Source organism: Carcharodon carcharias, chromosome 19 (assembly GCF_017639515.1).
Source record: "Carcharodon carcharias isolate sCarCar2 chromosome 19, sCarCar2.pri, whole genome shotgun sequence".
In the NCBI taxonomy this organism is placed as follows: Eukaryota; Metazoa; Chordata; class Chondrichthyes; order Lamniformes; family Lamnidae; genus Carcharodon; species Carcharodon carcharias.
In genome coordinates, this window is record NC_054485.1 from 7,034,598 (window position 1) to 7,049,352 (window position 14,755).

Consider the following 14,755-nt stretch of genomic DNA (forward strand, 5'->3'; position numbering starts at 1 on the left):
CCCCAACTACACAGACCCAGCTAACAGTAACACTCTTGCTGCCTGGGCCTGCTAACAGCAGTGTCTTTTTGGTGTGGCCATTTCCCCCGCTGCAGAACACTCACTGCCCCCACAAACTCGCAGATACATTGAAACCCTAGAACTTTCTTAAGCACCACCCATCTCCATGACAATGTAGCCTTCCAGGGCTTGTTGAATGCTTTTTTAAATTAATTGTAACTCTAACTTCAAAAACAAAACAACTCTCTGGCTGTATCTCTTTGCAATTCTCCAGCCAAGTAAGCCCACCTGCTGTTAGACCATAAGACATAGGAGCAGAAATTAGGCCATTCGGCCCATCGCGTCTGCTCCACCAGTCAATCATGGCTGATAAGTTTTTCAACCCCATTCTCCCGCCTTCTCCCCGTAACCTTTGACCCCCTTACCAATCAAGAACCTATCTATCTCGGTCTTAAATACACTCAATGACCTGGCCTCCACAGCCTTCTGTGGCAATGAATTCCATAGATTCACCACTCTCTGGCTAAAGAAGTTTCTCCTCATCTCTGTTCTAAAAGGTCTTCCCTTTACTCTGAGGCTGTGCTCTCAGGTCCTAGTCTCTCCTACTAATGGAAACATCTTCCCCACGTCCACTCTATCCAGGCCTTTCAGTATTCTGTAAGTTTCAATCAGGTCCCCCCTCATCCTTCTAAACTCCATTGAGTATAGACCCAGAGTCCTCAAACGTTCCTCATATGTTAAGCCTTTCATTCCTGGGATCCTTCTCGTGAACCTCCTCTGGACCCTCTCCAGGGCCAGCACATCCTTCCTGAGATACAGGGCCCAAAATTGCTCACAATATTCTAAATGTGGTCTAACCAGAGCCTTATAAAGCCTCAGCAGCACATCCCTGCTTTTATATTCTAGTCTTCTCGAAATAAATGCCAACATTGCATTTGCCTTCCTAACTACCAACTCAACTTGCAAGTTAAGCTTAAGAGAATCCTGGACTAGGACTCTCAAGTCCCTTTGCACTCCAGATTTCTGAATTCTCTCCCATTTAGAAAATAGTCTATGCCTCTATTCTTCCTACCAAAGTGCATGACCTCACAGTTCCCCATGTTGTATTCCATCTGCCACTTCTTTGCCCATTCTCCTAACCTGTCCAAATCCTTCTGCAGCCTCCCTGTTTTATGATCTTGCTTTCTTAGCTGTTAACCTCTTAAGTCAACATGGCCCCTTTTATGTGTAATAGTCTTCAAGCTGCTTTGGTTGCTTTTATCCCATTTTACCTACAATTAAACTAAAAATTATCTCTAAAACATTTCTATGAGCCATGAACGAGATAGTTATAACATTGTAAACGATTCAAAGTAAAATACGTTGGGAGTAGCCTCAACTCAGGTTCTATAGAAGGCAAAACTTCCTAGAATCTAACTGAAGTTGTTATCTCACTCAAAAGAGCCTAAGGGAAGTCAGGAATGATAAAATGGAAGTGACACACTGGTGCCATTGATGGATGGGCTACAGAGGTTGCGGTGAATTTTATTCTGAATGGTGGGCCAACAACTAACAACTTGTAGTTTACATTTTTAATGTAAAATTGCCTTAAAGTACTTTACAAAGAACCAGGTATGGAGGGTAAGATTAGAATGAATAACTAAAAGCTTTTTCAAAAGGATTAGGATTTGAGTTCTTTAATAAAAAAAAGATGCATGGAGAAACAGCAGGGTTCAGAGAAAGAGCCCCAGAGAGTAGGTTTGGGGGAAGCTATAGGCTCCAGCAACCATGATAGAGAAGGGGAGGGTGGAATGTACAAACAGCCAGAGTCAGATGACTGAAGAGTGTCGGAGAGGTTTACACAGATACAGTAGGGTGAGGCTTGGGGTGTAGAGAGATTTGGAGACAAGATATTTAATGCGCGGCAGAAGAGAAAGCCAACAGTAAGTAATGAATTATATAAAGTAACTGTGAGGAAAAACCCTTCACATACTTGAAAGTTACTTACCTTGTACGGTTTTGCCCAGATAGTCTCCTTTTCTTTCTTTATTAATCACCGACTGGTAGATCTTCCCCGTTGTGATGTTGTTGTCCCTTGTTAAACGGATGTCTAGAAATCGTTCATAGTTTCCCAGATCCAAGTCTACCTCACCGCCATCATCCAACACAAACACCTCACCTGCACAACCAAAGGGGCAGTACTTCACACTCTTCATTCAAGTTTTTTGCAAATTCAGCTGAAGTACTGTAATACCCTTCCTAATGCTACTTCCAGGAACTACATATTGTTTGGATACATTTGAGGACTTGCTGCAAAATTACTTTTACATGGGAAAGAAAAATAAAATCACATTGCATGTCTGTTTAAAAGTTGCCAAACAAGTTCTGACTTTTGCTCATACCTTTGTGTTACATTAACCTGTTGGCTACACGTTTGGCAGGTAAAACAAGGTTTCATTAACTATACCTACCGGCACATAGCCCACCAACCCAAGTCAATGGGGGATCTTATATGCTTCATAACAGTGCAACTTGGATCTTATTCTGGGATATTGTGTCAGCTCCAGCTGCTATTGCTACTCAGATCATGGAAGTGCTCCTGGACAATATTAATACTTCAGCCAGTGTCACTGAAGCAGATCTAATGGTCATTAACTCATTGTTGTTTGTGGGACTTTGCTATGTGCAAACTGGCTGCCCCATTTCCCTAGATCTATGATCTATAGCTCTTTTCCCAAAATTTTTTGGTGGCCACATCTGCAGTCACCACACCATCCACATCAGCACACAAGAGCATGACATGTCATTAATTACCCTCATTTGTTTTAGATCCTTACATTTCATTCTTGTAACAAGTTTGCATCCTACAAAGTGCTGTACAAAATGTTTAAATTCTTCAACGCTACTACAGTTTATAAAGGCAGCACACCAAACCCTTGGATAGAGAGCAGTGCAATGATAGGCGCAACTAGTGTAGCACTGCTTAATACTAAGTCTACAAATAAGGTTGATCGTGCAGTCGACAGTGAAGAGGGGGATCGCTGTTGTCCCCAGAATTACATCAATGGTTTGGTTGAGTGATCGGAAAAGTGACAAATGGAATTCAATCCGGGAAAAGTGAGGTGATGCATTTGGGGAGGGCAAACAAACCAAGGGAATATACGATAAACAGGAGGATATTGAGAGGGGTTGAGGAAGTGAGAGACCTTGGAGTACATGTCCACTGGTCCCCAAGGGTGGCAGGACAGATGGATAAGGTGGTAAAGAAAGCATACAGAATGCTTTCCTTTATCGGACCAGGTATTGAACACAAAAGCAGGGATGTTATGTTACAACTGTACAGAATACTGGTTAGTCCATTGCTCTGGAGAGAGTAGAGGAGATTTATAAGAAAGCTGCCAGGGCTTGAAAATTGCAGCTTTGAGGGAAGATTGGATAGGCTGAGGTTGTTTCCCTTACAACAGAGGAGGCTGAGGGGTGACCTAATTGATGTGTACAAAATTACGAGGGGCCTAGATAGGTATCCCCCAAGCTGAGGGGTCAACTACCAGGGGGCATAGATTTAAGGTGATTGGTGGAAGGATTAGAGGGGACATGGGGAAAAACCTTTTCACCCAGAGGGTGGTGGGCACCTGGAATTCACTGCCTGAATTGCTGGTCGAGGCTGAAGCACTGAACTCATTTGAAAGGTACCTGGATCTGCATCTGAAGTGCTGTAACCTGCAAGGCTACGGACCAGGTGCCGGAAAGTGGGATTAGAATAAGTGGCTAGTTTCTTTTTTTCTCTTTATTGGCTGGCACAGACACGAAGGGCTGAATGGCCTCTTTCTGCACTGTAACTCTTCTATGGTTCTATGGTTAAAGTCAATGTCACAGTTTCTGCCTCCAAAGTTTCAGAACTTGTGCAGGTTTGTGTTTAATTTGAATATAATATTGTTGCATTTATAGCAGCTAACTAGAGCCAAATTATCCAGGTATTTCATGGATTCAGTGCTTCAGTGTTGCAATCAAAAAGGTACTGTGCATGTCCTGCTTTACAAATAGACCAGTACTGTACTACTCATCAGATCTCTTGCTTTAGGTCAAAATCCATCTCTATGCCAAAAACATTATTTTACCAGTTTGTCTTCTCAATATAGAGAAGGTGCAATGCAAACTATCCTAATTTCACAGCTTACTAGAGAATGTTTCAAGACCATTAAAACAAGGTCACAATGGAAAGTAACACAACCTTCTACCCATGTCAAAAACAGAATTACCTGGAAAAACTCAGCAGGTCTGGCAGCATCGGCGGAGAAGAAAAGAGTTGACGTTTCGAGTCCTCATGACCCTTCGACAGAACTTGCGTTCAAGTCCAAGAAAGAGTTGAAATATAAGCTGGTTTAAGGTGTGTGTGTGGGGGGCGGAGAGATAGAGAGACAAAGAGGTGGGGGGGGGGGGGGTGTGGTTGTAGGGACAAACAAGCAGTGATAGAAGCAGATCATCAAAAGATGTCAACGACAATAGTACAATAGAACACATAGGTGTTAAAATTAAAGTTGGTGATATTATCTAAACGAATGTGCTAATTAAGAATGGATGGTAGGGCACTCAAGGTATAGCTCTAGTGGGTTTTTTTTTTATCTTATGGAAATAGGTGGGAAAAGGAAAATCTTTATAACTTATTGGAAAAAAAAGGGAAGGGGGAAACAGAAAGGGGGTGGGGATGGGGGAGGGAGCTTACGACCTAAAGTTGTTGAATTCAATATTCAGTCCGGAAGGCTGTAAAGTCCCTAGTCGGAAGATGAGGTGTTGTTCCTCCAGTTTGCGTTGGGCTTCACTGGAACAATGCAGCAAGCCAAGGACAGACATGTGGGCAAGAGAGCAGGGTGGAGTGTTGAAATGGCAAGCGACAGGGAGGTTTGGGTCATTCTTGCGGACAGACCGCAGGTGTTCTGCAAAGCGGTCGCCCAGTTTACGTTAGGTCTCTCCAATGTAGAGGAGACCACATTGGGAGCAACGAATGCAGTAGACTAAGTTGGGGGAAATGCAAGTGAAATGCTGCTTCACTTGAAAGGAGTGTTTGGGTCCTTGGACGGTGAGGAGAGAGGAAGTGAAGGGGCAGGTGTTGCATCTTTTGCGTGGGCATTTTAATTTTAACACCTATGTGTTCTATTGTACTATTGTCGTTGACATCTTTTGATGATCTGCTTCTATCACTGCTTGTTTGTCCCTACAACCACACCCCCCCCCCCCACCTCTTTGTCTCTCTATCTCTCCGCCCCCCACACACACACCTTAAACCAGCTTATATTTCAACTCTTTCTTGGACTTGAACGCAAGTTCTGTCGAAGGGTCATGAGGACTCGAAACGTCAACTCTTTTCTTCTCCGCCGATGCTGCCAGACCTGCTGAGTTTTTCCAGGTAATTCTGTTTTTGTTTTGGATTTCCAGCATCCGCAGTTTTTTTGTTTCTACCCATGTCATCTGATGATACGCTCCATTCACTGCAACCTGTGAAATATTTGATAACTGAAAAGTTTCAATCATTACTTATTTACCTTTGCTAGAAAACAAATGAAAATGAACATCTCCCATGAATATGGAGCTTGAAAAGAAAGGCTTTCATTTATATAGCGTCTTTCACAACCCCAGGACATCCCAAAGCACTTTACAGTCAATGGAGTGCTCTTGAGGCGTAGTCACAGTTGTAATGGAGCTTAATGAATACAATTAGCTGTTAGCCAGTTTTACTGTTATATAACGGAGATATTTACCACAATTAAAAATCACTGTCATACAGAATAAAAGTTTATCTGTTCAAATCCTCATACCAATTATAATACAGTAATGCAACAGCCAAGAACTTTCAGAGTTCAAAGCAGGGGAGCCTATCCAAAAAGGGTGCAAAATCCTTTACCGTGCTCATATGGTGAGAACGTTCCAGCGTCAATATTAATGTATGGGTCGATCTTGATTGAGGTGACATGCAGCCCACAGGACTTCAGGATGGTTCCAATGCTGCTGGCAATAATGCCTTTCCCGATCCCCGAGATCACACCACCAGTCACCAAAATGTACTTCATTTGTCTTTTAATCTCTAATCAGCACAAAAAGGAACAGGATGAGCCGTCAGGTTCCTAGCAAAATTTGACACATGACAATATCGGTGACATATTCTAATTCTGAATCTCTCACACCCTATTTTTGTAAAGAAAGCTACAAATTGCTGCGATGCAATTGAAGGTGAAATAACTTTGGGTTTGCATTTCCATCCACAGCAGCCTCAGCCCTGACCTTTGCTCTCCTGTACATTCCAAGCTACATTCGCAAAACTTTTGGATTTTCACAAGCTAACAGACGATTTAGGTGCTCAGGAAACTTGAAAACATTGTCGATTTCTGCCCGATTTTCTGTCATTATTCCAAAGCAAGTATTTCAATTTTTCAGCACATAATCGAAGCTGGCACCTCAGTGCAGTACTGAAGCGATGCTGCACTGCCTGAAATGCCGTTTTTCTGATTAGAGCAAAAGAAATAGGAGTAGGAGTTAGATCCATAAGACGCAGGGAGGAGCAGACGTAGGCCATTTGGCCCATCGAGTCTGCTCCGCCATTCCATGAGGTCATGGCTAATCTGATAATCCTCAATTGCACATTCCTGCCTTTTCCCCATAACCCTTGATTCCCTTACTGATTAAAAATCTATCTCAGCCGTGAATATACTTAACGACCAAGCCTCTACAGCCCTTGGTGGTAAAGAATTCCACAGATTTACTACCCTCAGAGACGAAATTCCTCCCCATCTTTGTCTTAATTGGGTGATCCCTTACTCTGAGATTATGCCTCTGGTCCTAGACTGTCCCATAAAGGGAAACAACCTCTCAGCATCTACTTTGTCAAGCCCCCTAAGAATCTTATATGTTTCAATAAGGTCGTCTCTCATTCTTCTAAACTCCAATGAGCACAGGCCCAATCTACTCAAACCTCTCCTCATAAGAAAATCCCTCCACACCCAGGATCAACCAAGCGAACCTTCTCTAGACTGCCTCCAATGCCAGAATATCTTTCCTTAGATAAGGGGACCAAAACTGTTTACAGTATCCTAGGTGTGGTCTAACTAGTGCCTTGAAAAGTTTTAGCAAGACTTCCCTATTTTTATACTCCATTCCCTTTGAACTAAAGGCCAGCATTCTATTTGCCTTCTCTATTACCTGCTGAACTTGTAGACAAGACATACAAGGTAATGCAGCCTTCACAACCTGCTCTGCCATTCAATAACATCAAGGCTGATCTTCTATCTCATCCCCACTTTATCTCTATGTCCCTTGACTTCCTGATGAGACGTTAAAAAATAGGACCTTGTCTCCACACTCAGATGCAGGTACAAGCTCCTATCAAATAAGAGCAGGGAAAGTCTCCTGGTTAATATTAATTCTTAGCCAACATTACTAAAGCAGATTACCTGGTCATTCAGTGATTATTGTATGTAGAACCTTACTTGTGTGATTTGGCTGTCCTGGTTCCTTATATTATGGTAGTAGCTTAATTTCTCAAGTCTTTCTCTAGCTGCAAAGGGCAAAGTCACTATATTAATGCAAATTCTTCTTTATCTCCTGAATTTAATGGAAGGAAAATCAAAAGCTTGGGCAGTTATTTCAATTAATCTAGGAATAGAAACATTGATCAATTTTTCCTTCTTCAACAAATGAATATAGTGACCAGGAGCTTGGGGAGCCCACAGTTCCTCATAGCCTCCTCCATGGCACTGCCTCGACCAATCAGTCTACTTGCCAACCAATCAGCACCTTTTTATCCTGTAGTATAAACTGCTGTGATTGTTTGAAATTTGGCATTCTTATGTTTGTCCTGATGTGTGCAAGATGAGAAACTTCAGCAACGTGTCTCCTCTTTCAGCAAAAATAGACACCACGCTGATTAATACACATCAGTCGTGCAAAAAAACTTCTTAAAAAACCGTTAACACATAGTACTCTCCTAAACTCTGTGTTAAAGCAAAGCAGTTCCAATTTTCTCTCCTCCCTCCCTCCCTGAAGACACTGGCCTGAATTTTACAGTCGGCGTTCAGGGGGCGGGCCCCACCCGCCAGCGTGTAAAACGACGCGCGATGATGTCGGGCGTGTGCCCAGACGTCATTGCGCTGTCTCACGATGTTTCACTCGGCCGGAGTCGGCTGCGCGTCCACCACTAACTGATAGGCCTATGAAGGCCATTAGCGAATTAACGAACTTAATTGTTAACACCGTCTGTCCAACCTTACGGTTGGCAGGCAGACAAAAAGGCCAAATGGCCTTTGCGTTTTTTTTTAAGGGAATCTCATCCGCGAGCGGGGTGATGTTTCCTAAAACTTCTATTAATTAAATTTTAAAAATTTTGGAAATCCAGAAGTCACATGAGGGGACGCTGAAAAAAAATCTTTTAATCCCTTTATTTATTTTTCCAAAAAGTGCAGAAGAGCACTGGTCCCGACTCTCCCTCCTTACCTCCACCGCCCGCACAGGTAGCACTGAGCGCTGACCGCTCGCATCTTAAGCTGGGCGGACCTTAACTGGCCCACCTGCGTAAAATGGCGGCGCAGAGCCGATCGCGGGTGGAGATCGGCCCCACAACCGCTCCTGCTCAGCCCGCCAACTGAAAAATTCAGGCCATTGACTCCAATCAGAGACACAACCTATAACAACAACTTGCATTTGCATGGCGCCTTTTGTATAGTGAAAGAAAGTTTGACACCGAGCCACTTAAGAAGATATTAGGGCAGGCGACCAAAAGCTTGGTCAGCGAGGTACATTTTAAGGAGAGACTTACAGGAGAGAGTGACGCAAAGAGTTGGAGAGGGACCCCACAGCTGAAGGGATGGCCTCCAACGGTTGAGTGATTGAAACACGGGATGTGCAAGAGGCCAGAATTTAAGGAGCACAGAGATCTTGGAGGGTTATAGGGCAGGAGGAGATAACAAAGATAGGGAGGGCCAACGCCATGGAGGGATTTGAAAACAAGGGTGAGAAAGAGCAGAAACCAAGAATAGTGGGAGGAAAAGGTGCCAAAATGAAGGGTAAATGTAAAAGTGCCCTGAATTAAGGCTGACACACATTCCCTGATTTAAGACATACAAATATTGATTCTGTGTTCATTTGTTTGCACAAAATCCATTAGATGAGCACGATAGTTTAGACCCAGCGTTCAGCACTAACTGATTGTTTGATTGACAGGTGCGGGTTCACCCTGAAATCACCGGAATCCGCCAACCTCACCCTGAAATCACCGGGAATCCGCCAAGCTCACCCTGAAATCACCGGGAATCCGCCAACCTCACCTTAAAATCACCTGGGAATCCACCAACCTCACCCTGAAATCACCAGGGAATCCGCCAACCTCACCCTAATATCACCCAGGGATCCGCCAAACTCACCCTGAAATCACCCGGGAATCCGCCAAACTCAACCTGAAATCCGCCAAACTCACCGGAGGACCCGCCAAACTCACGCTAAAATCGCCCGGGAATCCGCCAAGCTCACCCTGAAATCTCCCAGGAACCCACCAAACTCACCCTAAAATCACCTGGGGTTCCGCCAAACTCACCAGGGGATCTGCCAAACTCACACTGAGACCACCCAGGAATCCACCAAACTCACCCTAAAATCACCTGGGGATCCACCAAACTCACCCGAGGACCCAGCAAACTCACCCTGAAACCACCCGCGGAACCCGCCAAACTCACCCTGAAATCACATGGGGAATCCACCAAACTCACCCTGAAATCGCCCGGGGATCCGCCAAACTCACCCTGAAATCACGCGGGAATCCGCCAAACTCACCCTGAAATCACCCGGGAATCCGCCAAACTCACCCTGAAATCACCCGGGGAATCTGCCTAATTCACCCTGAAATCACCCGGGGAATCCGCCAAACTCACCCTGAAATCACCCGGTGAATCCGCCAAACTCACGCTGAAATCACTCGGGGAATCCGCCAAACTCACGCTGAAATCACCCGGGAATCCGCCAAACTCACCCTGAAATCACCCGGGGATCCGCCAAACTCACGCTAAAATCACCCGGGGAATCCGCCAAACTCACGGTGATCACCCGGGAATCCGCCAAATTCACCCTGAAATCACCCGGGATTCCTTAAAATGATCTTAAAATCACCGGGGGAATCCGCCAAACTCACGCTGAAATCACCCAGGAATCCGCCAAACTCACCCTGAAATCACCCAGGAACCTGCCAAACTCACCCTGAAATCACCCAGGAATCCGCCAAACTCACCCTGAAATCACCCGGGAATCTGCCAAGCTCACCCTGAAATCTCCCAGGAATCTGCCAAACTCACCCTGAAATCACCCAGGAATCTGCCAAATGCACTCTGAAATCACCCGGGAATCCGACAAACTCACCCTGATATTATCCGGAGAATCCGCCAAACTCACCCGGGAATCTGCCAAACTCACCAGGGGATCTGCCAAACTCACACTGAGACCACCCAGGAATCCACCAAACTCACCCTAAAATCACCTGGGGATCCACCAAACTCACCCGAGGACCCAGCAAACTCACCCTGAAACCACCCGGGAATCCGCCAAACTCACCCTGAAATCACCCGGGGAATCCGCCAAACTCACCCTGATATCACGCGGGAATCCGCCAAACTCACCCTGAAATCACCCAGGAATCCGCCAAACTCATGCTGAAATCACCCGGGGAATTCTTAAAAAAAATTCCTAAAATCACCCGGTGGGGTGGGGGGGGTGGGGGGCTAGAATCTGCCAAATGACCCCGGCCGGGCCAGGGTACAGGTAAAGAGAGGCTGACATGAGCGGGATATTCCTGGGTCAGGATCGGCCCCCGCCGTTGTTGCGTTGCCCGGTTTTTCACTGTAACACGGCGGGATTCAGACACTTCACTCCGCTCTGTTTGTGTGTGTGTGTCTATTATATAAAATCATAATCTGCAAAGCAAAGATCCACAGTCCCTGCGCCTTGGCAAACACCACCCCCCCCCCCCCCCCCCCCCCACCACTCTCTCTCTCTCTTTGCACCAGGAAAACAGGCGGGAGAAGCAGCTTTTAAACCACCGCATCTGCCCGCGGGGATCTGTCTCTTTTTTAATTTTGCATCGGGGCCGACACTTTCTGTCCCAATGCAACCCGCCCCCCCACACACACCAGGAGCACAGCAGCCACTCACCGCCCGGCGCCGAGGAGAAGCCGCTATATTGTTGCGATTTGAAGAGGTAATTGCAACAAATTCTCCCCAAAGCCGAAGGCAACATCCGCTGGCAAAGCGCTTCACAAACACATGTGTTCGTGACTCCCTTCCCCCTCCTTCTCCCTACCTACCTACCCACCCCCGGAACGCCTGTTTCAGGCCAGGACAAGGCGGGCCTGACGTCAACTCAGCGCCGGATAGAAAGAAAGGGGGAAGGTATCTCCTAGCGGCTGGTTGCTTGTGCGCTGTATTCCTTTTCCTCTCTCTCTCTCTCTCTCTCTCTCTGTGTCTGTGTGTCTCTGTGCGCTGTATTCCTCTTTCTCTCTGTGTGTGTGTGTGTGTGTGTGTGTGTCTCTGTGTGCTGTATTCCTCTTCCTCTCTGTCTGTATTCCTCTCTCCCTCTGTGTGTGTGTGTCTCTGTCTGTATTCCTCTTCCCCTCTCTCTGTGTGTCTGTATTCCTCTCTATCTGTGTGTGTGTGTATGTATTCCTCTTTCTCTGTGTGTGTCTCTGTGTCTGTATTCCTCTTCCTCTGTGTGTGTGTGTGTGTCTGTATTCCTCTTTCTCTCTCTATCCCTTTGTGTGTGTGTGTCTCTGTCAATTCCTCTTTCTCTCTCTCTGTGTGCTGTATTCCTCTTCCTGTGTGTGTGTGTGTGTGTCTCTGTGTCTGTATTCCTCTTCCTCTCTCTCTCTGTGTCTGTATTCCTCTCTCTATCTCTGTGTGTGTGTGTGTGTGTGTCTGTATTCCTCTTTCTCTGTGTGTGTGTCTCTGTGTCTGTATTCCTCTTCCTCTCTCTCTCTCTCTCTGTGTCTGTATTCCTCTCTCTATCTCTGTGTGTGTGTGTGTCTGTATTCCTCTTTCTCTGTGTGTGTGTCTCTGTGTCTGTATTCCTCTTCCTCTGTGTGTGTGTCTCTGTGTCTGTATTCCTCTTTGTGTGTGTGTGTGTCTCTGTGTCTGTATTCCTCTTTGTGTGTGTGTGTGTCTCTGTGTGCTGTATTCCTCTTCCTCTGTGTGTGTGTGTCTCTATGTGCTGTATTCCTCTTTCTCTCTCTCTCTCTCTGTGTCTCCGTGTGTCTGTATTCCTCTCTATCTGTGTGTGTGTGTGTGTATGTATTCCTCTTTCTCTGTGTGTGTGTGTGTCTGTATTCCTTTCTCTCTCTGTGTGTGTGTCGCTGTGTGCTGTATTCCTCTTCCTCTCTCTATCTCTGTGCGTGTGTGTGTCTCTGTGTCTTCCTCTTTCTCTCTCTCTCTGTGTGCTGTATTCCTCTTCCCCTGTGTGTGTGTGTGTGTGTGTGTGTGTCTGTGTCTGTATTCCTCTCTCTCTCTCTCTCTCTGTGTCTCTGTCTGTATTCCTTTTCCTCTATCTCTGTGTGTGTGTCTCTGAGTCTGTATTCCTCTCTGTGTGTGTGTGTGTGTGTGTGTGTCTGTATTCCTCTTCCTCTCTTTCTCTCTCTCTCTCTCTTTGTGTATGTCTCTGTTTTCCCCAGCCAGTAGGCAAAACTGGAGATATGCAACATTTCAATCTTCCCTTCCAGTCCAGTCGACAGAAAGTTACTATGCTTCAACTAACCTTTTCAAGCAGAAGTTGTTTCCCCCCCTTGGGGAATGTAACATTTGCAGAAGTTCCTAAAATTTGCATGCAAAAGTGAAGTGTTTGGGGGTAGAGTTGTTGTGCTACCTCGATCAGCTGGGTGAGAATGACCAAATTAGTGCAAGAGATAGGGGAATTTTAACCGTTTTATTACTAAGCAAATGGGGATATACAACCAGCCCAACAACTTGTGAATGTGGAACCGAGCCACAGACTATGCAACATCTCCTGCATTGCCTATCGTTAGAGGAACCCGGCACTGTTGCAGATCTTGCTGGATTCAACAACAAGGCGCAAAAATGTGTCCAGTTCTGGCTGGGCCATGTATAGACTGTCCTGTGGACACGATAAGAAGATTACTACGATAGAGACTACATGTCAAAACTGATTCACTGGCTGTAACCTCTCCACTTATCTTAAAATGCAAGTTTCATTCACACCCTATCTGCTGACTTTACCCTAGCTCACTCATTAACATTTCAAATACTTTTTCTACACCTAACTCTTCTGATAATTTCAGCCTTGCAGTCTATCTGTCTCTGATTTAATTAAATCAACCACACAGACAGAACCATCCACACACGCAGACACAAACATTAGCCTACTTACAATACCCCAGAATAATATTACAAAAAAAATTGATAGTTTCATGACACTTAGCAATAAGCTGCTCACTGACCCTCCGTTTGGGTTCCACCAGAGTCACTCAGCTCCTGACCTCACCACAGCCTTGGTTCAAACATGGACAAAAGAGCTGAACTCCAGGGGTGAGGCGAGAGTGACTGCCCTTGACATTGAGGCAGCATTTGACCGAGTGTGATATCAAGGAGCCCTAGCAAAACTGGAGTTAATGGGAATCAGGGGGAAAACTCTCTGCTGGTTGGAGTCATACCTAGCACAAAGGAAGATGGTTGTAGTTGTTGGAGGTCAGTCATCTCAGTTCCAGGACATCGCTGCAGGAGTTCCTCAGGATAGTGTGCTAGGCCCAACCATCTTCAGTGCTTAATCAATTACTTTCCTTTAGAAGTGGGAATGTTCGCTGATGATTGCACAATGTTAAGCACCATTCGCAACTCCTCAGATACTGAAGCAGTCCATGTCCAAATGCAGAAAGACCTGGACAATATCCAGGCTTGGGCTGACAAGTGACAAGTAACATTTGCACCACACAATTGCCAGGCAATGACTATCTCCAACAAGAGAGAATCAAACCATAACCCCTTGATGTTCAATGGCATTACCATTGCTGAGTCCCCCACTACTAACATTCTGGTGGTTACCATTGACCAGAAGCTGAACTGGACTAGCCATATAAATACTGTAACTACAAGAGCAGACCTGAGGCTGGGAATTCAGCAGAGAGTAACTCTTCTCCTGACTCCCCATACCCGTCCACAAGGCACAAGTCAGGAATGTGATGGAATACTCTCCACCTGCGTGAATGAGTGCAGCTCCAACAATACTCAAGAAGCTTGACACTATCCAGGACAAAGCAGACACTTGATTGGCACCACATCCACAAACATTCACTCCCTCCACCACCGACACAGTAGCAGCAGTGTGTACCATCTACAAGATGCACAGCAGGAACTTGCCAAGGCTCCTTAGGCAGCACCTTCCAAACCCATGACCACTGCTATCTAGAAGGACAAGTGCATGGGAACACCTCCACCTGGAAGCCCCCCTCCAAGCCACTCACCATTCTGACTTGGAAATATATCGACATTCTTTCACTGTCGCTGTGTCAAAATCCTGGAACTCCCTCCCTAACAGCACCGTGGGTGTACTGACACCATATGGACTGCAGCGGTTCAAGAAGGCAGCTCACCACCACCTTCTCAAGGGCAACTAGAGGTGGGCAATAAATGTTGGCCCAGCCAGCGATGCCCACATCCCATGAATGAATGAAAAAAAGGATACTATGGACAGAAAGGACTTGTTTCTCTTTGCAGAGATGTCATGGGGCTTAGATTTAAAGTGATT

At 45.6% G+C, this 14,755-nt stretch overlaps 1 protein-coding gene across 9 annotated transcripts in view; it reads right to left on the reverse strand.

Annotated features, from left to right (window-relative positions):
* Nucleotides 1-11,357, reverse strand: part of LOC121291579 (CTP synthase 1) — a 116,580-nt gene extending 105,223 nt beyond the window's left edge. For 5 of the 9 annotated variants that reach the window (XM_041212977.1, XM_041212979.1, XM_041212976.1 and 2 more), the window contains exons 1-3: nt 11,161-11,304; nt 5,879-6,058; nt 1,988-2,158 (exon numbers count right to left, since the gene is read on the reverse strand). In XM_041212977.1, the coding sequence (XP_041068911.1) occupies nt 1,988-2,158; nt 5,879-6,058; nt 11,161-11,245 (436 nt within the window). In that variant the 5' untranslated portion in view covers nt 11,246-11,304. The other 4 variants (XM_041212980.1, XM_041212983.1, XM_041212981.1 and 1 more) reach the window with 4 other exon arrangements.
* Between the last annotated feature and the right edge of the window lie 3,398 nt (nt 11,358-14,755).